General features: G+C 32.3%; 1 protein-coding gene across 2 annotated transcripts; it reads right to left on the bottom strand.

Annotated features, from left to right (window-relative positions):
- Positions 1-5,128: 5,128 nt before the first annotated feature.
- On the bottom strand, positions 5,129-23,163 carry LOC109153979 (ervatamin-B-like). Of its 2 annotated transcripts, XM_019301867.1 has the most exons (3): positions 22,649-23,163; positions 20,871-21,482; positions 5,129-5,141 (listed from the first exon to the last, which is right to left on the bottom strand). In XM_019301867.1, exons 1-2 carry the CDS (start codon positions 23,082-23,084, stop codon positions 20,881-20,883), a joined length of 1,038 nt encoding a protein of 345 aa, XP_019157412.1. In that variant the 5' UTR covers positions 23,085-23,163; the 3' UTR covers positions 5,129-5,141; positions 20,871-20,880. The 2 variants fall into 2 exon arrangements, with proteins under 2 accessions (XP_019157412.1, XP_019157411.1); XM_019301866.1 differs by lacking the exon at positions 5,129-5,141 and having other exon boundaries at positions 20,603-21,482.
- Positions 23,164-26,580: the final 3,417 nt, after the last annotated feature.

The raw sequence follows: 26,580 nt of genomic DNA, 5'->3' as shown, positions 1-26,580 counted from the left end.
AACAATTTCTGTACGTGTAAACAAATTGAAAGCACATAATGGTAATTACAGACACATAATATGATAACTGCATACACATAAATCGTTAACTGCAGACACATAAGATAACCAAAATCTTATGTGTCTGCATTTAACATATTATGTGTCTATTGTTATTATACTAATTTTACACGCGCATTGCGCGAATGAGTTAATGTCCAATGTTTATAATTAAATAAATATTTGAAAGTATATCAATGCAAGATTATATATGAGAAGTTCATACATAAGTAATTTAATGTCGAATTTGTTTATTTAAATATGTAACTCATAGTATATGAATACAATTTAATATAGGAGATTCATTATAATTATTACTAAACTTTTTTTAAATAGTAACCAAGTATTTTTGTTGCAAATGGTTCTAATACATTTAATGAATGCACATATATCATTTAGGTGTTTTGCTCAGTGTTCATTTAGTTCAACCATTATTGTTGAATAAATTATTATGGATAAAGAAATTCCTAATTTAAGGAATTTAGATGTAGTAAAAATTTAAAATTTTTAATTATAATGTAACCCAAAGATATTGGACAATTGATAAATATGATGTAACCCAAAGATCAAAATGCTAAAGAAAGTGTTTGGTTATTCAACAGTTTGAAGCAACAATTTGTTCCAAATCACTGAAAATACAAACATTGCAATTTTACAACATTTTCACTTAGCGTTTTTTAGAATGATTTCCCCAAAACACCTCTATCTTTAAGGAAAAAAAAAAGTTAATGGAGTCATTTCGACTCCTTGAATAAAAAGAGCCAGTTTCGCTGGCTCACTGCTTGCCCATCAACAGATGGACAAGCTTAATTTTTACAGTAAACTTTTTTTTTTTAACACCGATTTGGGAGAAGTGGCAAAACTAAAAGGAGCCAAACGTTCGGCTCCCCATATGTTTTATTTTTAAAAATTTTTATTTCTTTTATTAAATTATTATTATTATTATTTTTAAAACAATTATTATTATTATTATTTTTATTATTATTGTTATTATTATTATTATTATGAAATATATGTATACCCTTAGATAATTGTACATGTTAATCTAAACAGTTAATTTTTTTAAATATCTTTTTACCAACTCTTGATCATATAATTCGATGGTCAAATTCGCTAATATAATCCGCTAACGCTAATCGCTATTCATTTGATTAAAAATTAAAATCTGATCACTCTGAGCCATTCATTAGATTAAAAAATTTGACCATCATATTCTCCTTTCATTTGATTAAAAAATTTGACGATCATATAATTAAGACTAAATTAGGAAATCTCAAGGAAAAATTAAAATGAAATCAATCTGAGCCATTTATTTGATTAAAAAATTCTACCATCCTATATTACTTACATAGTTTTTAGACAATACGACTCCACTGGGGATCGAACACAACCCAAAATCTAAACCTTTAGTTACATAGACAAATGACATATCCATTGGGCCATATATTGAGTTTTTACAATATAATATTTGTTCATAACTACTTTCTCAACCAACTAAAGCACAAAGAGTCAATAGTCCGCATCCACTGAGGCTCAAACTCACAAGCTTCCATATAGGGGTGTGGTGCCCTTGGCAATATTATTAAAATTATTACAATAAGAGCTTCGGATTTAGTCTTATTATTCCCTGGGTACACAACAATGACATGTTTAATTTCGGGTTCTTAAGAAGTTAACCTGTTAAAGATATGGTATAAACAAGTTTCACAAATTATTCCATGGAATCGTGTTCACCGAGAATGGTGAACACAAGGCAAAACGACGTCGTTTTTAGGCAAAAAAAAAAAATTTCGCGGATGTGGAGTTAACGGCGCGCGTTTGATCAAATTATGAATTTTCTGTTATGAGATTATGAATTTTATGAAAATTCATAATCTCATAACAGAAAATTCATAATCGCATGACAAAAAATTCATAATCTCACAACTGAAAATTCATAATCTCATAACAGAAAATTCATAATCTTATAACAGAAAATTCATATTCTCATGGTTCCAAAGTGAATGTGTAGGCTGTTGGGTAATATGGTTGAAAATTCCGAAAAATAATAATAATCCTACGGAAAGATTAATATTATATGGGAAAACAGAAAAATTGGGAAGGAAAAAGTGGAGTGTTTGGGTAAAGGTTTAGCACGAGTTCGAACACGAAGTTCTTTTCCTTAAAACCTTATTTGCTACCTCCCACAAGTGCTAGGAGCGTTGTAGCCTAGGTCTCCCAGGATAAAACGTGCTACGATTCCTTGTTTAAGCACCTAAACAAGGAACCCGGCAAACAAAGCAAAGCTGGAACACTGGTTGGCTAAAAGAAGAGAGTAGAAGCAGAGTTTTGAGATGAAAAGCTACTGGAATTCCTTTGTTTCTCTCTATATAAAATGCTACTGCTTCTACCTCTCTTTATATAGGGATGTTGGAGTGATAACATTCAACATGGCCATTAAATTGGTGTTATAACCAATTGTGTAACACCTGTAACGGTCACCACTAAGTAGGATTAAACTCAGAATTTAAAAATTGGAATTAAAACAGTATTAATTCCGTAACAGATGAGTTTAATCTTCTGCAGTTTCGGGTTTCAGACCGTTGGGGTGCAGGTTCACACGAGAGCACACGGACCAGGCAACACGAGAGTACATCTCTCATGTGCACTGTGGTGCAACCAGAGAGTGCACTACTCTCGTGGTTACAGATGCACGAGAGTTGTGCTCTCGGTGCACCACAACCTCTCGTGCTACACACGAGAGTAGGTGCTCTCGGTTCGGTTTTGGCCGAACCAAGTGACTATATCAGATGGAAAATGATACCGAAGTTAGTTAGGCATAACTTAGCCCGTAAGGCCAGCCCATTTCCGGACGACATTCGTGCCCGCAGGTGCCGGCGCACGCGAGCTCGGGCTTGATTTCAAGCCTTTTTAATGTCCTCTAGTTGGATTTTGATTTGCACCCCCCCCCCCCCACCCCCCGCGTGAGAGAGCCTCTATGCTATACAATTCTACAAGCTTGAAAAGAGCTCATGTATATAAGGGGGGCAAATCTTGTTTCCAAACTAATGTGGGACAAAGTCCTACATTTTCCCTTCATTTCCCAACTTAAATGGGTCTACTTTGAGAATCAATATCTCATTCACCCATTATCCGTTTTGAGCGTACAATATATCAATCTCTTCGTCTTACTACGAAGAATCCGAATCCACTTTGACCCGACCCAAGTCGAAAGTGGACCCCACTGATAATTGTACCACAAAATAGCCACTTAATATGCCATTTTATGCCATTTTAAGCTAATTTTTCCAACATAGGCATGGTTCCAAAGTGAATGTGCATGCATGGATTCATAATTTATGAATGTCCGTGATTTCGGACGGGAATATGTAGGCATGGTTCCAAAGTGAATGTGCAGACATGAATTCATAATTTATGAATGTCCGAAATTATGAATGTAATGAAAATTCATAATCTCATAAAAGAAAATTCTTAATCGCATAACAGAAAATTCATAATCTCATAACTGAAAATTCATAATCTCATAACAGAAAATTCATAATCTTATAACAGAAAATTCATAATCTCATGGTTCTAAAGTGAATGTGTAGGCATGGTTCCAAAGTGAATGTGCAGGCATGGATTCATAATTTATGAATGTCCGTGATTTCAGACGGGAATGTGTAGGCATGGTTCCAAAGTGAATGTGCAGGCATGAATTCATAATTTATGAATGTCCGAAATCTTTGTTCACTTCAAATTAAAGTGAAACCGCAAAATGTGAAAATAAAGAAGAAAAGTCACGCAATTAATTAAGAAAAAAAAAAAAGATAACGATGTACTAACACCGTTGGAACCGTGTTCACCATGAATAGTGAACACGGTTCCATGGCATAACGTCCCAACAAGTTTCAAGACATGCATAGTGTATAAATGTATAGTATATAATTAAAATTTTTAATTTGGTTCACTTGCGAGATTATTATAAAAAATACCCATATATACGAAACAAGTGGACTATATATGAAATATCCCTCACTTACTAAGTCGTTATATCGTGGACCGCAGTACATAATTGATTATGCATCGCGCATCAAAATGGCGCTATTTCTTTAAGTAATGAAACGGCACGCTGTTAGTGTTAACGGAGTGACACTATAGTGTATCTAAACCGACACTGCCTCACGTATTATTTTTATATTATCAAATGAAACTGCAGTTATACCAAAATGATACTGTAGTTGTGGTGAAATGAAACTGCAGTATATATAAAATGACACTGAATAACATTTCACATATTTGAGTGTATATTGTACAATGAAGCTGTAATTATATCGAAATGATCATGTAATTGTATTTTAATGAAACTATAGTGTACATAAAATTAAATTAAATAACATTTTCACATATTTGAGTGCATGTATAAATATTGAATGAAACTGTAGTTGTGTTGAACTGAAACTGCAGTGTATACAAAATGAAACTGAAGAACAGAGTTATTGTTTGTGAAACGGCACGAAACAGATTCAATTTATTTTCATTAAATAAGACGATGTCGTTTTGATGCGCGGTGCATAATTGATTATGCACCGGTGCATGATATAATTTGCCCCACTTCCTGCAGTAAGCTACCGCAGCCTAAAAACAAATGTTACGTACTGTAGCTTTTCTTGCAAATGACATAGTGGCCTGATTGCGATTTCCTGTCAGACACCAAAAAGTGCTCTGTAAGAGCATTCACATTTGTGGATAATAGGGAGATATTTCAGAATGAATTCTCCCCACCCAAGATAATAACTAATGTGGGGAAGAGATAATGTGAGAAATAATTGGTCTGCAAATGAAGAGATAATGCAGAAATAGTGGGACCCACCACAAAAGCCACCACTGGTGACAGCCACGCGCCTGACAGTCTATTTATTTTTATTTTTATTTTTTTAAATTTAATTTTCCTTTTTTTTTCTTTTTTTTTTTTCCTCTCCCCTCCCATCTTCTCTTTCCTAATCACTCTTACATTATCTCCCTATTCACCCCAACAAATGTGGATGCTCTTCAAGAAATTCTTCTTCATTTTTGTTTTCTATTTTCGGTTGTTTCCAGTTTAAAAAACATATTTCCTAACACTCATTTTTAAAAATTGAAAATTGTTTAGACTAAAATTATAAAATTAACACAAGTTTAATTTCAATTGATTTTTAGACCTTATATATATATATATATATATATATATATATATATATATATATATATTGATTTATTTATTTTTAATTCAATTACTTATAGAGACTACATGTGACTCCAACTCTCCAAGAATACTGTGAGGTTGTTCGCATAGGCAGCTCAACTTGTCATAGGAGTGAAGTTTGGAAATAAGAATATTGCGAGGCTCCCTTCAATAATTCTTACACAACTCAAGCCCCACCTCCTAAAAATCTTTATGATGAATTTCTTTCCATAATTAAAAGGTGTGGAGAGGATCTTCCTCAACCCTATCACAAAAATACCCTTAAAAAATAAAACATGTCACGTGTATCTTTTCTTGCCAAAAAAAAAAAAAAGGATTGGCTTTAGTGATAGGTGACTTACCCATTTAGTGACTTGGACACTGAACATATATGGCCATGGCTGATTAGTGCTATACCTTATTCATTGCTAACCACATGTCTAAGGAGTGGTTTTCAGTTCGGACAGTTTAATTTCACAAATGCTAAATATGTTCGGTTTTTGGTTAATTATTATAATGACTCTGATTGACAAACTTAACTGAAAAGGTATAAGTTAGGAGCTGAAAGCTGAAAAGCTATAAACTCGGAGCTGAAAACTGAAGAGCTGTTAAACTAGTTGTTACAATTTCTGATATGGTCGATTACTTCAGTTTTCGGAATAATTCCAGAAATAAAAATAACACAAATAATCAAATTTAATAAATTACAATTTATAGATTTGAAATGCAAAATAACCAAGCAGCTTAGTATTATTTTCCGTCAAGTAGACAATATATAATACATATGCAATATAATATGTACGTAGCAGCACATAATTACTATTTTTGGTTCACATCGATATCAAATACCAATATTTAAGAAACAGTTGCACTATGGGCTTCCATTTCTGCCGCCGTATAGCGGTGGCGGAAATGCAAATCCTGGGGGAGGTGTAAACTTCGCGGTGGTTGGAATTACTCTCGCGACAATATCTCTATGATGTCTCAGATCAACATGTTCAAAAGCCTGCTCCCATCTATATATCTGCAAAACCTCAAGTAATTTTAACTATATATGTGTTTATCTCACCTTTGAATTGATTCCCAGCCTTGAAAGACTAATCTTTTTGTTGCAGGTTGTGACGAAACATTGAAGAAGTCATTAATAGTTTTTGGGCCTTTTGGAGGCAACGATTATGCTTCTGCCATTTTGAGTAAGAGGGTTGAGGATGCTCATCGCCTCCAGCCTCTGGTTATTAACGCTGTTGCATCTGCAATTGAGGTCAGCCTTATACTATTAGGAACTCAAAGAGGGTTTAGGAGAGAATGCATTGGAGCGCTAGGTGCACTTTTGGTGGAGCATCAATTTAAATATGTCACATTAGCATTGAATAAGAAATATTAAATCTTGAGTTAAAAAGAACGATATCAAAAGTAATCAAATCAATTCATGCCTTTTATCAATTATTTATGCACGTATTTATGAATATTTTACGGATGAAAATAATAAAATATAATATTTGTGGTGATGATGCCATGCAGGAACTAATTAAGCTTGGTGTTGTAAACCTCTTAGGTGCCTGGGATGTTGCCAGATGGGTGCATGGGAGTTTCATTAACAGTTTATTATGGTTCAAATCCAGAAGATTATGATCCGATTACTGGTTGTCTCACTTGGCTCAACGAATTTGCACAAAAACATAATGAATTGCTTCAAAAAGAGTTGACTCGGATTCAAGAACATTATCCTAATGTTTTTATTACTTATGCTGATTATTACAATGCTGGATTACAACTTTTTCTCTCTCCCAAAAAATATGATTAGTACCAGTACTCCTCAACTACATACTCTTCAATTCAAAATTATGGAGTATAATATATTTAAATTTTAAAAAAATAAAAACATTATACTAAACCTTTACTTCTAGAGAATTCAAGAATGTTAAGCACTAGAAAGTATTGTTGTTGTTGTTGTAATGTTGCTATTAGAGTAATTCTCTCTGCGTCTCTACACTCATTTTAAGTGTCTTTTTTTTTTTTAATTTTATTTTTATTAAACCTTTCTAAAGACTTTTATAATTATCACTTTTAATTAACCATTTTTGAAGTCTCATCTATCTTATTTTTATAATATAAATATATAGATTCTTTATTAAATATTTGTGTAGCATTTTTATTTTTTAGTCCATCTAAAAATATTATCTACATTCCAATAAATACCCCATATTTATTAGTGGGCCATAGTTATTATATACTTTGTTTTTATTCTCTATTAATGACCACCTGACTAGCTAGTACGCACTAAATTAGGAAAAAAGAGTGGATCTAACTTCCCCCCACCCACCCGGCCCCCCATAAAATCAATGTAAAGAGTTGTCATTCGTCTTATTTATTTATTCATTTTTATATAGGTTTCAATAATGAAACTCGATTTATTGCTTGTTGCGGAAGTGGTGGTCCATACAACGTGGACCAGAACGCAAAATGTGGCTATCCATCCTCACATGCCTGCGATCATCCTTCATCTTATATCCAATGGGATGGATTGCTAAGGGTTTGCTAAGTGGTTTATATACTTACCCAAATATTACTGCCTCGTCTTCTACTTATGCTATGTCCATATAACAATTGCTATTATATATGCTATGGCTTTTCATTTTTGGAGGGATAATAAAATTGTTATTTTTATTTAGGGATTGTAGGTGTGTGTTAAGTTGTGGAATATATACTTTGTGGTTTAATAAATCAATATTTCATATTTTAATAGATTAAATATTTGTTATTGTATATACATTTTTGTTCTTGATCATCTTGTTGCAAAACGTTTGAAATAAAAGGTAAGGATATTTCCGATCAACAAGAACGAAAATAATGAAAAAAAACATGGTAACAAAATAAAACATATAGTAGTTACATTTAAATATATCACTGATCATGGATCATTATTGTAATACTGTAAATTTATTATAACAATATTGTACGTTAATTAAGATGCCATCAATTTGAATATTATATGTTAGGATTATTTGTAATAGATTTTGATGATGTAGAGCTAGTGTATGTGTATAAGCACTTTAGACCCCTCATTCTTTGTTGTAAAATAAGTTAAGCTTCGCAATTGGTCTGATAGGAAGAAAAGAGGAGTCAGGCCGAAAGGAAGCTAAGAGGATCAATAGTAGTCTAAGACTAGAAGAAGTCTTGATCCCTGTTGACCCCCATAACCCCCAAAGCAAATACCCATTACTTACCCTAATAAATTTCTCATTGACTAGCCATTATTTTTCCTTATCAACCATAAAGCCTATTAACTACCCCTTAACCACCAAATTATTGCCTATTAATCTACCCCATCCTAACCTCCCAATTAATCGCATCATCAACCACTTATTTACTCCCTATAATTGCCCATAAATTTCCTATTCACTCCCGAACGCTCACAAACTTCATAGTACTCTTGCTATAAAAGAAGAATAAAGAACAAGAAAAAGGGGACATCATTCTTCAACACATAGAAAGACTCTTCCACTCTTACATGAGAGGACTCTTCCTCACATTATTCTCCCACACATAGGAGGACTCTTCCACCTACCACTCTTGTAAAATTATTGTATGTTAAACCTGATTGGCTATTTTATTTAATAGTGGTATTATTAGTTTTATTAAGATACTAGTTTTTTACGCGCATTGTGTGATTGAGATAATGCCCAATATTTTTCTTAAATAAGTATTTTAAAGTATATCAATGCAAGATTATATTAGAATTGTTCATGCATAGATAATTGAATGTTGAATTTGTGTATTTAAATTAGGAATTCTAAGTTTACAAATGCAGGATAATATAGTCAAGATTGATTATAATTGTCAATAGTATGGGTATGGTTGAAACCAAATACGGGACATAAGGGAGAGCAAATAAAAATTAAAGCATAAAATATTGGAGGAATAAAATATTAAATATATAATAATATTGTTTGAGGAGATTCCGGCGGTAGGATTTGTGGTTAGAGTTCTATTAAGACTTTATTAATATTATAATTAGATTAATGTTGTAGTTATAATTCTATATTAGACTTTAATATTAGAATTAGACTAACGATGAATTAACAGTACTTAATGGCAAAGTTAACGTATCGGGTAATCATATAATTAATGATAAATTAGGAAATCTCAAGGAAAAATTAAAATCTAAACAATATTTAATAATTTGATGGCCATTTTTTCTACCCAATTTTATAATTAAATAAATATTTAAAAGTCTATAAATGCAAGATTTATATGAGAAGTTCAACATCAGTAATTTAATGTCTAATTTATTTATTTAAATATTTAATTCATAGTATATGAATACAATGTAATATAGGAGATTCATTTTACTAAACTTTTTTGAAATAGTAACCAAGTATTTTTGTTGCAAAGGGTTCTAATATATTTAATGAATGCACATATATACAAGATCAATGAATGAATCAACGGTACCAGTCCTTAGGTGTTTTGCTCCGTGTTCATTTAGTTCAACCATTATTGTTGAATAAATTATTATGGATAAAGAAATTCCTAATTTAAGGAATTTAGATGTACTAAAAATTTAAAATTTTTAATTATAAGGTAACCCAAAGATATTGGACGATTGGTAAATATGATGTAACCCAAAGATCAAAATGCTAAAGAAAGTGTTTTGGTTATTCAACAGTTTGAAGCAACAATTTGTTCCAAACCACTGAAAATACAAACATTGCAATTTACAATATTTTCACTTAACGTTTTTAAGAATGATTTCCCCAAAACACATCTATATTTAAAAAAAAAAATATTATTAAAACTATTATTATTATTATTATTATTATTATTATTATTATTATTATTATTATTATTATTATTATTATATGTATACCCTTAGGTCATTTTAAATGTTAATTTAAAAAGCTAATTTTTTCAAATATCTTTTTACCAACCGTTGATATAATTTGCTGGTCAAATCGGCTAATATAATCCGCTAACTGTTTATTGTCAACCAAGGACATTGCGAGGTAGTTTCTCACTTCAATTTGTTGTGTGATTTGAATTCTCTCTTTGTCAACAAATCTCTCAAATAGTTAATATAATTGGTTTTATTAATTTAAAATTTTTAAATTTTTTCATGCTATTAATAAAATACTTGGTAAATAAATATATAAAATTATTTTGTATTATAACTTTGATATTTAATTAAAAAATAGTGCACAAAAAAAAGATAATAGACAATGTAGTGAATATAATAAATTGATGAATTTGAATGCAAGAATGTTTACATTGGAGAAAAATAAAGACAATATAACTAATGAAATTATTTCTCTTAATTAATTTATTGATAATGAATAATTTTTTTTAATAAAGACATTGTAGGGACAATGTAGCGAATATAATCAATTGATAAATTTAAATATAAAGAATTTATATATTGGAGAAAAATAAAGACAATATAACTAATGAAATTATTTCTCTTATTTAATTTATTGATAATGAATAATTTTTTTTTGAATAATGTCATTGTAGACACATAATTCTAAGTTAAAGAAATGCATATGTATTATTTTTTGTTGTAGCTACTAAATTATTATTTAAATTAATTTAATAAGAGTAAAATAGAGTACTAATTATGCCAACTTTAATTGGGATGGTGTTCGAATCTAAGACCTTTCTTATTGAAATCAATGGATAAGTTAACGGTGAACTAACAAAAATTAACGGGAAAATTAACGGATAATCATATTCATTAAGGATATATTAGGAAATCTCAAGGAAAAATTAAAATCTAATCCATTCATTTGATTAAAATCTGTGACCGCCATTTTTTCTACCCATTATAGGCCTAACTCTTTTGGGCTCTTATTAGTATACTAGTTTTTTACGCGCATTGCACGATTGGGATAATGCCTAATGTTTTTTTTTTTTTTTTTTTTTTTTTTTAATAAGTACTTTAAAGTATATCAAGGCAAGATTATATTGGCAGTGTTCATGCATAGATAATTGAATGTTAAATTTGCTTATTTAAATAGGCAATTCTAAGTTTACAAATGCAAGATAATATAATCAAGATTGATTATAATTGTCAATAAAATAATTGTATAAGTATGGTAGTAGAAACCAAATACGGGACATAAGGGAGAGCAAATAAAAATTAGGGCGCATAAAATATTAAATATATACTAATATTGAAGAGCTAACTGCAGATTGCCAAACAAGGACATTGCTAGATAGTTTTTCACTTTAATTTGTTGTATGATTTGAATACTCTTTTTGTCAATAAATCCCCCCAAGTAGTTAATATGATTGGCTTAATTATATATTTTTTATTTTTTATTTTTTTAAAACAATTGTTATTATTATTATTATTATTATTATTATTATTATTATTATTATTATTATTATTATTATTATTATTATTATTATTATTATTATTATTATTATTATTATTATTATTATTATTATTATTATTATTATTATTATTATTATTATTATTATTATTATTATTATTATTATTATTATTATTATTATACCCTTAGGTCATTTTACATGTTAATCTAACAGCTAATTTTTTTCAAATATCTTTTTACCAACTGTTGATATAATTCGCTGGTCAAATTCGCTAATATAATCCGCTAACTGCTGATTGTCAAACATGGACATTGCGAGGTGGTTCTCACTTCAATTTGTTGTGTGATTTGAATACTCTCTTTGTCAACAAATTAAATCTCTCAAGTAGTTAATATGATTGGCTTTATTAATTATATATTTTTTAAATTTTTTCATGGTATTAATAAAATACTTGATAAATAAATATATAGCATTATTTTGTATTATAACTTTGATATTTAATTAAAAAATAGTGCAGAAAAAAGATAATAGACAATGTAGTGAATATAATCTATTGATGAATTTGAATGTAAATAATTTTTACATTGGAGAAATATAAAGACAATATAACTAATAAAATTATTTCTCTTAATTAATTTATTGATAATGAAAATTTTTTTTTAATAAAGACATTATAGGGACAATGTAGCGAATATAATCAATTGGTGAATTTGAATGTAAAGAATTTTTATATTGGAGAAAAATAAATACAATATAACTGATGAAATTATTTCTCTTATTTAATTTATTGATAATGAATAATTTTTTTTGATTAAAGACATTGTAGACACATAATTCTAAATTAAAGAAATGCATATGTATTATTTTTTGTTGTAGCTACTAAATTATTATTTCTAACCTAAAAACATAATAAGTGTGAATGAAAGTTATACCCCTGATTTATGTCCGTTTTTTCTGTTAAGTTTTTTTGTCCATTATGTTATAAAGGTTGTACATTAAAATATTTTGGACAAACATACCCCTACCGTTATAACTTCCGTTATCTTTTCCACTATTGTTACCATACACATGCATCCACCATATATTTTCTTATCTCTTCATTAATAATAATATATACACATTAAATATTTGAGTTATATGTTAATTATTACATAAATATAAATATCAAATTTATAAAAATGATTTACATTATTATTATTATTATTATTATTATTATTATTATTATTATTATTATTATTATTTAGAATAATTTAAATATCTAAAATCTACATAAATTTAAAATTTTAATATAATGTATTAATATTGGGCACCTATTTTTTGCGCATCGCGCATAAAAAATACTAGTAATGTAATAAGAGTAAAATAGAGTACTAATTATGCCAACTTTGATTGGGATGAGGTTTGAACCTAAGACCTTTCTTATTGAAATCAATGAGTAAGTTAACGGTGAACTAACAGAAATTAACGGAAAAGATAATATTTAACGGAAAAGTTAACGGATAATCATATTCATTAAGGATAAATTAGTAAATCTTAAAGAAAAATTAAAATCTGACCAATCTGAGCCATTCATTTGATTAAAAAATTTGACTGCCATTTTTTCTACCCATTATAGGCCTAACTCTCTTGGGCTCTTATTAGTATAGTAGATTAATTAGAGTTGTTAGAATTAATTTTCCTTTGGACCATGTGATGTTTAAATGAGTGGACAGTATCTATTGGTGAATGAAGTCAGCAAGCAGCGCATGAAGCTTTCAAGAAACAAAAGGATGTGGCTATGATTTATTCGAACAAACACTGCTGGAAAGTCTGAAATTTCCGACCACCTGAAAATGATCTTAAATTAAGTTGATACCAAAAAGTTCAAAAAGTGGTCGGAAATAGCAACAAAGGTTTTTCCGGATACCAAAAGTGGTCGGAACAAGACTTTCAACTTGATTTAAGATCACTTTCAGGTGGTCGGAAATTTCAGAATTTCCAGTAGTGAAAGAAAAAGGCTAAGATTAAGGATCGAATATGAGGCTTAATACTTGCTATAAAAAGAAGCCACACCAAAGAGGAAAGTTGCCAATTTTGAGTCTACAATTCTAAGTGCACACTTTCCTTACAAAGCTTCCTAATTTAATCTGCCATGTTATTTAATTGTTAAGAAGATTTAATCTGTAATACATGATCTGTACGTGGTACTGCTGAAGCATCTTGTGAAGATTGTTCAGGCATACGTGTGTCAGTCCTGATAGGTGTTAGAAAGAGTGGTAGTGGTAAAGGCTGGAGGCCATCTGTATTTACCTCTTGTAATACTCCTTTTGGTGAACATCTATAGTGGATTGGGCAGACGTGGGGTGCCCCGCAGACGTAGGAGAAGGAGCTCCGAACTGCGTAACAATTCTTTTGTGTTTTTACTTTATTTTATGCTTTCTGTCTTCATTATTTATATTTGTTTAAACAAGTTTAATTAATGAACGTAACTGGTGCATAACTTAAAAACAAGTAAATATACATTACTTTTTGATTTCATGTCTCACGGTGCACTTTCAATTGGTATCAGAGCCTGTAGACTTAATTTATTAGTCTATCGATCTGGCGATTTCGTGCCCCTTGAATTCATCTCTTCAGCGGCTTTTATTATTTTTCTGTTTATTGCTTTTTTGTTTGATCTCACGGGGTGTTAAGTGTTACAGAATGGATCGAACTAAAGTCCTTCCCCAGTTGACTGGCGACAACTACGCCTATTGGAAGGCTCGCACTCGTACGCACCTAAAAGCTCAAGGTGAAGCCGTGTGGCGGTCTGTGGTGACAGGTTGGACACATCCCACCAAACCCAGTTCCTGCACTGACGGAACAGAAGTAGCTAAGCCTGAGACTGAGTGGACTCAAACAGAAATAACTAACGCTGGAAACAATGATAAGGCTTTAGACACAATTTATTCTCTTATGCATGAAAGTCAGTTTTCAATTGTTGCAGGTATTCCTTCAGCTAAAGGTGCTTGGGAAGCTCTTGAGTCAACTTACGAAGGAACTACATCGGTGAAACAATCAAAGCTACAACTGGTCTAGTCAGACTTCGAAGGGCTTCAAATGAATGAGGATGAGACAATCATCAACTTTCACACACGCGTACAAGAACTGGCGAATCGTGCAATGGTCCTTGGTGAACCATTCTCGCAAGCAAAGCTTGTTAAGAAAATACTGAGATCCTTAACCCCGAGGTTCAGAATGAAAGTCACGGCTATTCAGGAACACGACGGCTGGGAGAACAAAACTGTTACTCAATTAATGGAAAATCTTAGAACCTATGAAATGGAAATTTTAACTGATCATACGAAAATGAAAAAACAAAAAAAATGTAGCTTTTGCCGCTGAAGAAAATAATGTTGTATCTGATTCAGACGAAACAGGTGATGATACAGTTGTCTTTTTGACTAAACAGTTTTCTAAAATTTTGAAACAGGTATCCAAAAATTCGCGCAACAAAAATCCACAAAGAGGAGCAACATCGTCCAAAGCTGGTCCCAGGACAGGTTCGTCAAACTTCAAACAGTCTGTCTCACGTCCAGGGCAGTCGAAAGAAAAACCCAACAATAAAGGAATTAAGTGCTATGAATGTGAAGGCTTTGGACATGTACAAGCAGAATGTGCTACCTATCTTAGACGGAAGAAGTCTATGTCAGCCATTATCTAGAGTGACGACGAGCCTGATGTTGAACCAACCAGATCAGATGTCGAGAAAATCTCGGGTAATTTTGTCGCCTTTACTGCACGTGTCACTAGTTGTTCTGAATCCATCGAAGGAGCTGACTCAGAAGGTGATGAATATGTCTCCGCAGAAGACTTAGAACTAAATACTTTATCTTTTGAAGTTGAATTTAATAAGTTGTATCCCAAATGGGAAGCCCTACGAAAAGCAAATCGCAAGCTAGCTAGTGAAATAGAGATTGTAACAAACGCTAGCAAAGTATATCAAACTCAAATAACTGCTAGGAATGTACTACTTAAAGAGGCTGCTGATCGAGAAGAAAAACTACAAAACAAAGTACAGACTGGGAATGTACTCCTTGAGGAAGCGGCCGACCGAGAAGAGAAACTGCAACAAGAAGTACAGACCTTGAAACAGGAGCTAAGCACCTACAAACGACAAATTCAAATGATGGACACTACTTCAACACTTGACAAAATCCTTGATTCTGGAAGAAAAACTTCTGCAAAATTCGGTTTGGGCTTCACCGGAAGCAACTCAAAAGAGAAAACAGTCTTGGTCAAGGCGTTTGGACCTGATCCAGAGGGTGTCCCTGAATCCAGCACAATGAAACGCACCCATGGTATAGTAAGACCAAATAAACTACATTATAAACTTTATAACCCCGTATGTCATTATTGCAGGTTACGAGGGCATACCAGACCTGAATGCTACTACTTTTACAAGGACCAAAGAATTGAGAAGTTCAGGCACAAGAAAATTCAGCCCTTTACGAAACAAATTTGGGTTAAAAAGACTGACTATATCTCGTTTGTTTCGTTTCACTCTAAAGGTGCAGGAAGAGAAGAGAAATGGTACCTTGACAGCGGGTGTTCCCGTCACATGACAGGAAATGCAAAATTTCTAAGTAACATAAATGCAAGCAAAGGTGAAGTTACCTTTGTTGACGGTATTAAAGGTCATGTCACTGGCATAGGCACGCTAAATGTAGCTGGCCTGCCAAATCTAGAAAAAGTATTGCTAGTCAGTAGACTTCACGCAAATCTCATTAGTATAAGTCAACTATGTGACCAAAACTGGAACGTGTACTTCACCAAAAATAACTGCAGTGTCCTGGACAAAACAAATCAATGCGTTATGGAAGGTAAAAGGTCAACTGACAATTGCTATATTCTAACTAACATATCTTCTGTTGCAGGACCAGCATAGATGAAGCTGAGCTATGGCACCAAAAACTGGGGCATCTGAGTTACAGACTACTTGTTAAACTAGTGAAGATAGAAGGTGTTCGTGGTTTACCCAAGCTGAAAGTCGAATCAACCATTTGTGGTGCCTGCCAAGCTGGGAAACAAACCAAATTATCTCATCCAGCTCAACATACCATAAACACGAGTCACTGCCTAGAACTGATCCACATGGATCTCATTTGTCCTACTCAAACAGAGAGTTTTGGAGGTAAGAAATACATACTGGTATGTGTTGATGATTTTTCACGTTTTTCGTGGGTAATCTTTCTCAGGGAAAAGTCCGAAGCACTTGAAGCGTTCAAAACCCTAGGACTAAAACTTCAAAAGGGCATATCGTGTATACAACAAAGTGATCAAGACCATCATGGAGTCTACAAATGTTGTAATTGATGATCAACCGAATGATATTGTTGAAGTTTCACAACCTAAGTCAGTGACAGAACCTGATGCAAACCGTTCTGAAACTCCTAATCCTAAAACTCTTAAACCAGATCCAGAATCACCCATGCCATCTGAACCTGACCCAGAACCAGAATCAGAATCTGACACTGATCAAGACGACATTGACATTCCAACACGCATCCACAATAGACCACCCATCTTCAAAATTAATTTTGCCATCATTGTTGGTGAGAAAGTATACAGGTTCATTACTCTCTAATTCCTTTTGTTAATTCCTTGAATGATTTTAGGGTGTCATTGTCTAATGTGTTTTGTGAAATACCTGCAAATTTTCCTATATCTAAAGCTGAGTTTTTATGTGTTCATTTACCTAATTTGGTGCCCTCTACTTCAATATCCTTGCATTCATCAAATCTTGAAATTCTTCATCTTTGTCAGTGTAATATTCCGCATTTGTGATAGAATCTGTTTCAGGATAAGAGAATTTATCTTTTGAATTAATGGTTCAGTTCCTACATGCTCTCACATTGCATCTATGTCTTTTTTGTGCGTGTGTCTCTCTATGATTGATTTTGTCCTCTATTTTATTTTTTTAATTTTCTCGCAATTAGTCCTTTTCGTTGCCTACTACTCTGTGTTTACGAAACTGCGGATTGATTCTTTGCATTTTGTTCTTGATTGTTTTCTATGTGTTTACTAACTGTTCTACTTGCGTTGTTTTGAGTGCTTTTGAACTGATAAACCTATTTTTGCTTAGGTTATTTTATTAGGTGTTTCTTGTGTTAAATCTTTGAATTCTCTATGGTTACTTGAATTAAATTTTGATGCAATCTGTTTAATATTTGTATTCTCCTGTGTTACTCTGTGTTATGTGTTTAGTCCGGTCATGACCGTATGTGTGTTTATTTGTATGTTTTCCCGTGTTATCTGGTATGAATCTGTGCCTAAATTAGATTTATATGAATCTGTGCCTAATGTTGCTTTAGTTGAATCTCTGACTGAATATGCTTTACCTGAATGTGATTACTGTCTTATTTACCAATCTGTCCTTTTGAGTGACCCAATTGTGTGCTTTTTGTGTTATTTGCTACGAATTTGTGCTTGAATACGTTTGTTACTTGGTATGTTTTATCTACTTAATCTGCTCCAACTTGACTTGTGCGTATATGTTATTTGTTAAAATTGTTTTGATAAAATTGTTCGAATTTTGGTTTGGTATGTTCTGGTTGTCTTTGTTGGAATAAAGGGGTAAGTAATAAAGGGGGAGTAGTAGTTAATATGGTTTATGTATTGGCTTGACTATGACTGCTGCATATGGTATTCTTTTTGGTACTACTACTCTTATGGTAATATTCTTTTTGTAAATCTCTGGCTATTATATCAGTCTCCGGTTATGAAGTTTATGGTTATTAATCTCTCACCAAGTATAAAGCCTTTATTTGGCTATATGATGGCTATACGATGCATTGGATTCTCTTACTGGAATTTCTCAGATTTTGGATTATCTCGTTTGGCTATAGTTTTATTTGGCTCATCATAATCTCTGGGGTCTCATTTTATAATCATCATCATATTTGGATTATTCTTGGATTATCTACTTGATGAGATTATTTATGAGGAATATTTTGGATGGGATTGATTATAAGGCTTTATCCTCTTGGTAGATGATATTTGATACTGATCAATATGATGCAAGATTGGATATGAGGGAAAATGATAAACTAAGCCAGCACGTACGTATGAGGGCTGATACTGGCGCTACTACCAATGAAACTGATGATGCTGACGACGACTCAGTTTCGGGCACCCCGTCTGCACGGTAAACCTAATCCATTGTTATGATGTTCACCTTTCTTTGTCATTTATTTGACAAAAAGGGGGAGTTTTTGGAGTAAGAGGGAGTATTCTTAGTGTATGGATGTTTTTGGAAGTTTTTAAGGTATATTTATTTTTGGTATCTTCTTTGGAAATAAAAGGCACTAAGTTAGGGGGAGTAGTAGAAATTATGGCATGGATAGATGATGGCATATGTATGGTATGTATGTTTTGAGCTACTACTCGCATGAACAAGCTTTATGGTAAAATCTTCTACTGAATTATGTTATGTCAACTGCTTTTTCGTTACTACTGTGTCTGGTCTACTCGTGGTTGTGGTTGGATAATTGAAGCACCCTACACAGGTATATTGTTGACTCATATGGTCCAAAAGGAAATTTAGGTTTATTATTTTTTATTACCTTTTGTCTTGTTCAGTACCTATACTAAGGGCTCTTAATAAAAACTAAATTGATTATACTTTCATTTTTTGCCCAAAGTATTTGATACTTGAGTTTTACCAAATAAAATGCCAAAGGGGGAGATTGTAAGTGTATAATTATTGTATGTTAAACCTTATTGGCTATTTTATTTAATAGTGGTATTATTAATTTTATTAAGATATTAATTAGAGTTGTTAGAATTAATTTTCCTTTGGACCATGTGATGTTTAAATGAGTGGACAGTATCTATTGGTGAATGAAGTCAGCAAGCAGCGCATGAAGCTTTCAAGAAACAAAAGGATGTGGCTATGATTTATTCGGACAAAGAAAAAGGCTAAGATTAAGGATCAAAGATGAGGCTTAATACTTGCTATAAAAAGAAGCCACACCAAAGAGGAAAGTTGCCAATTTTGAATCTACAATTCTAAGTGCACACTTTCCTTACAAAGCTTCCTAATTTAATCTGTCATGTTATTTAATTGTTAAGAAGATTTAATCTGTAATACATGATCTGTACGTGGTACTGCTGAAGCATCTTGTGAAGATTGTTAAGGCATACGTGTATCGGTCCTGATAGGTGTTAGAAAGAGTGGTAGTGGTAAAGGCTAGAGGTCATATGTATTTACCTCTTGTAATACTCCTTTTGGGGAACATCTATAGTGGATTGGGCAGACGTGGGGTGCCCCGCAGACGTAGGAGAAGGAGTTCCGAACTGCGTAACAATTCTTTTGTGTTTTTACTTTATTTTATGCTTTCTGTCTTCATTATTTATATTTGTTTAAACAAGTTTAATTAATGAACGTAACTGGTGCATAACTTAAAAACAAGTAAATATACATTACTCTTTTATTTCAAGTCTCACGGTGCAATTTCAACTCTTCCCCATATTAGGAAGGCTCCATGCAGCTTCATCTTCAACATCACAAGAAGACCCCCTCCCTGTATGGCTGTATACAAAATAGCTTATTCCTACAGAAATATGTACAAACAATCACACAACAATATAGTGAATTTTAGGCTTGGCACTGTCCAAAAAGACCCGTGGTTTTCTTTTCGGTTTCCACGTACAAATCCTTATGTCCATTCTTATTTCTATCCGCTTTTTCTACTTGTTTTACTATTATTCTTTTCCGGTGAATCCACCAACTACTGATTGTGTTGGACATCTGTGGGCAGCCAAAAGTCCTAAAACCAACAACCCCTATTTGAAGGACTATCACTAGTAGAAGTTGATGCTTCTTATCACTTTTTATTTGGAATAATACGTAGTGGAACCTCCAATATCCTTAGCTTGGAGTTAAGGATAAGAGTGTAGTAGGAAAGTTTTCGAACCACTAATACGCTATTTGTTCAAAAATTTAGCTACTTTTTTTGTGGCAAGCTAAAGCTTTTTGCCGTGAGAAAATTAAACTTTTTTCCGAACTTTATTAAGCACTATAGATAAGATATCATTTATTAAGCTACAACATACAATGCAACATAGTAATAAGTTACATGTCTTTCACACCATTTTGGGTGGAGAGGAGGTGTACATTATCTACTCATGTGTAATAACTAACAAATTACATGACAGAATTATGTTACACCCAATCAACCGTCCTTTCAGGCACTTTCACATCATCATTTAACTGGTAAAACCCAAAAACAAAGAAAACAAAAAAAGCGTACACACACAAACATATACGAAAAACATAGTAAAATTTAAGCGGTAGGGTAAGAAGCCTCCATGGCAATACCACAAACTCCCCGAGCATTAATCCCTCTGGCCATCCTCATATAACCATTCTCACCCCAACCGGTTCCCCATGAATTTTTCGCCAACCAATACTCCATCCCGTCATCGCTCGTCCCGTACCCAATGATCGTCATAGCATGGCGGAAACCGGACCCACAATCGCCGGCGCCGTCGTTGCCGGAGAAAATCCCGCTGTTGCTGGCGTAGTACTGGAACATTCCTCCGTCGTGGGTCAGTATCACTGAGACAGGCTGGTATGTAACGGCGGCGAGGAGAGCAGATTCGCCGGAAGCCACCTCTTGGTAGCCTGTAATGGTGGCGGCCGAGTTGCCGGAGTTTTGTGCGTTGCAACTTTGCTGAACAGCCTGGTAGGGATAGTCTGAGTCCATCACGAGGCCGCCGTTGTCCATTATGAATTGGAAGGCCCAGGTCATCCACCCGCCTCTGCAGCCGTAGTTTTTAAGGTTGCAGTCGAGGAGTTGCTGTTCGGATAAGCGCATTAGTTGGCCTGTTCTGATTTGGGTTATTCCTTCCATAGCCGCCACCGCAGAAAATGCCCAGCAACAACCTAGTCCATTCAAAATGTAAATACACTAATGAGCCAATTGTTATATCTTGGACCAGGGTTTACTCTGTATGTGTTTACAGTTAACATATTATGGGGTACTGGTTGGTAATAATTGTTAGTTGTTTGAATTAATGTGTTTGACTGGTTGATAGTATTAGTTGATGGTAGAAAAGCATTTTGGTAAATTAACTGTTTGCTGAACTGATTACATGCAAAATGACTTTCTAAAAAAACTGATAGAAAAAGTTAATTTGAGAAGCTTTTAGAATCTTAGCATTTTGGAGCAATAAACACTGAAAGTTAATTAATCAAACACTCATATATTGATGGTTTAACCAAGTCAAACAGCTAATAATGGTTAAATAAATCAAAATTGGCTGATAAATCTATGTTACCAAACAGGGTCATTATGTATCTTAAATTTATTTAGGGAAAATTGTAAAAAATGCCCCTCTATAATATGTCAATTATCAATGTCACCCCTGAATTATGAGTGGTGTAAATGTTACCCCTCAATTATCAAAACGGTGCACATATAGCCCCTCCCGTAACTGACATGTGGTTCCCCGTTAGTGTACGACACCATTAAGTCGAAGTAAATATGTAATTTAGTTGTTTTTTCCCTCCCTCGATTCAAAGTACCAGCAATGGACAGCGATGGGGAACCACATATTCGCTACGGGAGGGGCTATATGTGCACCATTTTGATAATAGAGGGGCAACATTTACACCACTCATAGTTCAGGGGTGACATTGATAATTGACATATTATAGAGGGGCATTTTTTACAATTTTCCCATTTATTTATAGATTCCTAATATGTTAACTGCAAACACATAATTTAAATGTTGTAATGCTCTATCGGGTCGGGGTGTGGGGGGCCCTTAGGGTTAGGGTTCAGCCTTTTGGAAGAATAATTTAAATGTTGTTTTAAATCACGATCCACAATGTAAGGTGGACTCTGGTCCATGATATAATTTTCTCTAATGAGTCTACATTTAATCAATTAAAATCACATGTTAGAACTTAGAAGTATATATATATATATATATATATATATATATATATATATATATATATATATATATATATACTATCCAAAAGTATATCTTAAAATAATAATAATAATAAGAAGCAAAATTGAAAGTCTAGTGTTTAATAGTTACCGCAGTATCCTTGATTTTTTATATCAGTCACAGCACCCTTCTCTCTCCAGTCCAAATACTCTGGAACTTCAGCCAAACTCTCATTCAGCAAGGATGCTGGTTTTGAAGGCCTAGGGCGTGGGGGTGCCTTTCCTTCATTAAGCATGGTGGCCTTAAACTCTTCGTTAGTTAAATCGCTAAACTTATTGACACCAAGTTTATAAGATTGATTGCCAGCTTTGTTAAATGACTCAATGAACTTCACGTTTTGCTCAAATATCTTGAATCGTTTTGCCTTTTCTGCATCATTTTTGTATGAGCGCCCATGGTGAACCATCCACTTTTCATGGCGCTCGAGCATAGAAGGTTCTTCGTCGAGGGCAGTGGCTTGAGATGCAAACGCCCCCAACAGGAGAACTGCTGCAAGAATCAATTGGAAATCAAAGTTGGAGGCCATGGAAGATAGTATGTTTGTGGTATGGAATGAGTATAGTGATATGTTTAGATTAATGGGGATGAGAAGACTATGAATGTATTAGCTATTTATAGGACAAAAATTGGGATATATACATATATAATTAGGGTTTCCTTGACTGGGACTATATTTTTATTTATTTATTAAATATAATTATTATATAATTAATAAATTTTTGTTATAAAACATTAAACAAATACTCATATCGTTAAATAAATTTTTTTTTTTTATACAAATAATTGGTGGTCATAGGTTGTATGGTAGTTGGCTACTTGGCTACTTGGCTGATAGGTGTTTAGTTAATCTTTTCTAACATTCCAAAAAAATTGTTAATGTACATCACATCAACTTTTTCCTTTCTCCTTGGAGAATATAATTACTTTAATTTTCTTTTAAGTTATTTAAGTTTACCTTCCATTATAACTACTTCTTTTTTATTTTTATTTTATTTTTCTTTATTATTATTATTATTATTATTATTATTATTTTATTTATTTATTTATTTTTTGCCTTCACTCTCTACACAAAAAAATAAATGAATGAAAATTGATGGATCTCAATTTACTTCCCAGTAGGTCACTCATCTCATATTATAAGTCAAGCGCGCTTGGTGATTAGTAGGTGAACATTAAGCATTTAACCACATCCCTCCATCGCAAGCCACAGCGTCACGGTTCGATAGTAGGATAGATGTTGTACTCAGTCCTCCAAGCCTCAGTCCCAACAAAAAATAGAGGTACACTTTTATGTCGAGGGGAGACACTATTTTATTTTATTTTTTAATTTTAATTTTAGTAAATTAACAAATTATATTTATATATAGGATTTTAATTAAAAGGTGTGTAGAGAGAGAGATAGATGGAGAGCTAGGATTTTAAAAAAGTGTGATAACATTTTTGTAAATAAGTAAAAGTTTGAATAAATAAATGATGCATATTTTGACTGAAAATTGTATGCTTAGACTGTGATTATTTAGTCTGAAATAATAGGATAAAACACCATACATATTTATTAGTCTTCCGATCCCAATCCATTCATGCGTATTTAGGCCAAAATAATGTGAGTTTGAGAACCATGATTCCTTGAGAATTAGGAACGTGCAACGAGTAATAGTTTGAGAACCATGATTCCCTAGTGCTGTGGTTTGATTTTAAAAAACAAAGAAAAATAAACAAAAAACAAAAACAAAAAGTGAATAACAAAATTTCATGTGATGTTTCTTTGGAAAAATGTACAAATAGGCCATTAAACTATTTGGGTCAAAAAAAAAAAAAAAAAGCAATTAGTATTTTTAGCAGGTTACTAACATTTTTTTGTGTTGTTCTTGTACAGTACTTCAATGATTTGCCTCACTTGTTTGAGGATGTCCTGCCGGAACATCCCGGCGGAGGGCACGGGTTTTGACAGCGGAGACAGGTACATGTCGGCGTTGAATGTTACGGTTGCCTCGGTGGTTTTACCGATCCCAGCTTCATTCAGTGCCTTCTGCAAGTTCGCAAGCGCTGTATATGTGACATTGAATAATCCTAGTTTCAGGTATAACTTGAGAAGACGATTGTCTGGTTGCCTTCTCCAGTGGAAGACGACCAGACGGTCGGAATTCGATGACTGTCGTCGAATTTTTTTTAATTCAAAGAATCGTCAAAATTTTTGTCGAAATTTTTACCGGAATTTTGATGACTGACTATTTCATGTATATTACCGGTAATCAGGTTTGGATGCACTAAAATGATAAGTTTAAGAGTTTTATTGCACCTTTTTAAAGTTAAAAAGCCTAATTACAATTTCAAATAAAGTTTAAAGGTGTATTTAACCATTGTTTCTATTTTAAATATTCAATTTATGTGAGATGACTAATCTTGAAAGAAGTAATCCTCACAGTTTTGTTCGCTAGGGATTCCCGGAAGACCAAAACCTCCGCATATTTGACTAAACTTTTTTTTGTTTTGTTTTAGGATGGCAACTGAGTTGTCGCATTTGCTTGACTCCTTAGTCTTCTAGATACTAAACAATTGAAGTGGTCCAAATCGCCAAAACTAATTTGGCACTATTTGATACGTCCTCTCTCCCCGGAATTGCCACTCACATCTTTATGAATATAATAATTTAGTCTAAATATAAATATCATTAGTCTTTATTCTTTGAAAAAATTTCGTCGTACATTCCTCTATAATAATAACGAATTTTTTATGCTCATTGCGCAATTGAGATAATGCCTAATATTTTTTTTTTTTAAATAACTACTTTAAAGGATATCAAGACAATATTATATTGAAATTGTTCATGCATAGATAATTGAATGTTAAATTTGTGTAATTAAATAGGTAATTCTAAGTTTACAAATGCAAGATAAAAAAGTCAAGATTGATTATAATTGTTAATAAAATAATTGTATAGGTATGGTTGAAACCAAATACGAGACATAAGGGAGAGCAAATAAAAATTAAGACATAAAATATTAAATATATACTAATATTGAAGAGCTAACTACTGATTGCCAAACAAGAATATTCCGAGATGGTTTTTCACTTCAATTTGTTGTGTGATTTGAATATTCTTGACTCCTTAATCTTCTATATACTAAACGATTGAAGTGGTCCAAATCGCCAAAATTAATTTGGCACTGTTTGATAAGTCTAAAGGTAAATATCATTAGTCTTTATCCTTTGAGAAAATTTCGTCGTACATTCATTTATAAATTATAATTGTGTCAATAATAATAATAATAATAATAATAATAATAATAATAATAATAATAATAATAATAATAATAATAATAATAATAATAATAATAATAATAATGTTGTTTTTGTTGTTGTTAAACTAAGCTTATTTTTAAAATATATACCTGAAATTAAAAAAAAAAAAACTTGAGAATAATTTAATAAACAAAATAATATATTCATGACGTTTAATGTTATTTTATACCAGTTAATTTACTATACACTTTCTTACAAAATGTCATTATTATCAGTTGGTTAAAGTAATTAATATAATCACGTAACTAATAGTACTCCACCATCGCACGTCGGACACACTGGATTGTAGGCACCTCTTTTAGGTGGGACAGCTAATCTAGAGATTTAAGGGTGAATGAGTCCCCTTCCACTCAACCACACCGTCCAAGTTCGTTTTTAACTATTAATATAACTAGTATTTGCCCCGTGCGATATGATGCACAGACAAAAATTTATAGGTATTGTTGTAATGTTATAATGTTATGATACTACGTAGAATTAGTTTGATTAAAAATGTAAGTATAACTATACAATGTAATATTTAATATCTTTAAAAGTTTAAGTATGTTGTTATTATGTTGATTTTAAAGTTTATTGTTACTTATATTATTATTTGAATTTGAAATCGCTAATTTAATTATATAGCAAACGTATTTAAATAAAATTTAAAAATAAAATAACAGACAATATTTGTCGAAAATCTCAACAAAAAATTTATTCATTTGAAAAAAATTATTTAT

This window comes from Ipomoea nil, unplaced genomic scaffold, assembly GCF_001879475.1.
Source record: "Ipomoea nil cultivar Tokyo-kokei standard unplaced genomic scaffold, Asagao_1.1 scaffold2565, whole genome shotgun sequence".
In the NCBI taxonomy this organism is placed as follows: Eukaryota; Viridiplantae; Streptophyta; class Magnoliopsida; order Solanales; family Convolvulaceae; genus Ipomoea; species Ipomoea nil.
Note: the sequence above shows the minus strand (reverse complement) of the source record. Positions and strands in the feature narration are given on the sequence as shown.

Coding starts and splice junctions, on each gene's coding strand:
- LOC109153979 (XM_019301867.1), bottom strand. CDS start 23,084: ATGGCCTCCAACTTTGATTTCCAATTGATTCTTGCAGCAGTTCTCCTG. Junction 21,483..22,648: donor AAAAAATCAAGGATACTGCG/GTAACTATTAAA, acceptor TGAATGGACTAG/GTTGTTGCTGGGCATTTTCT.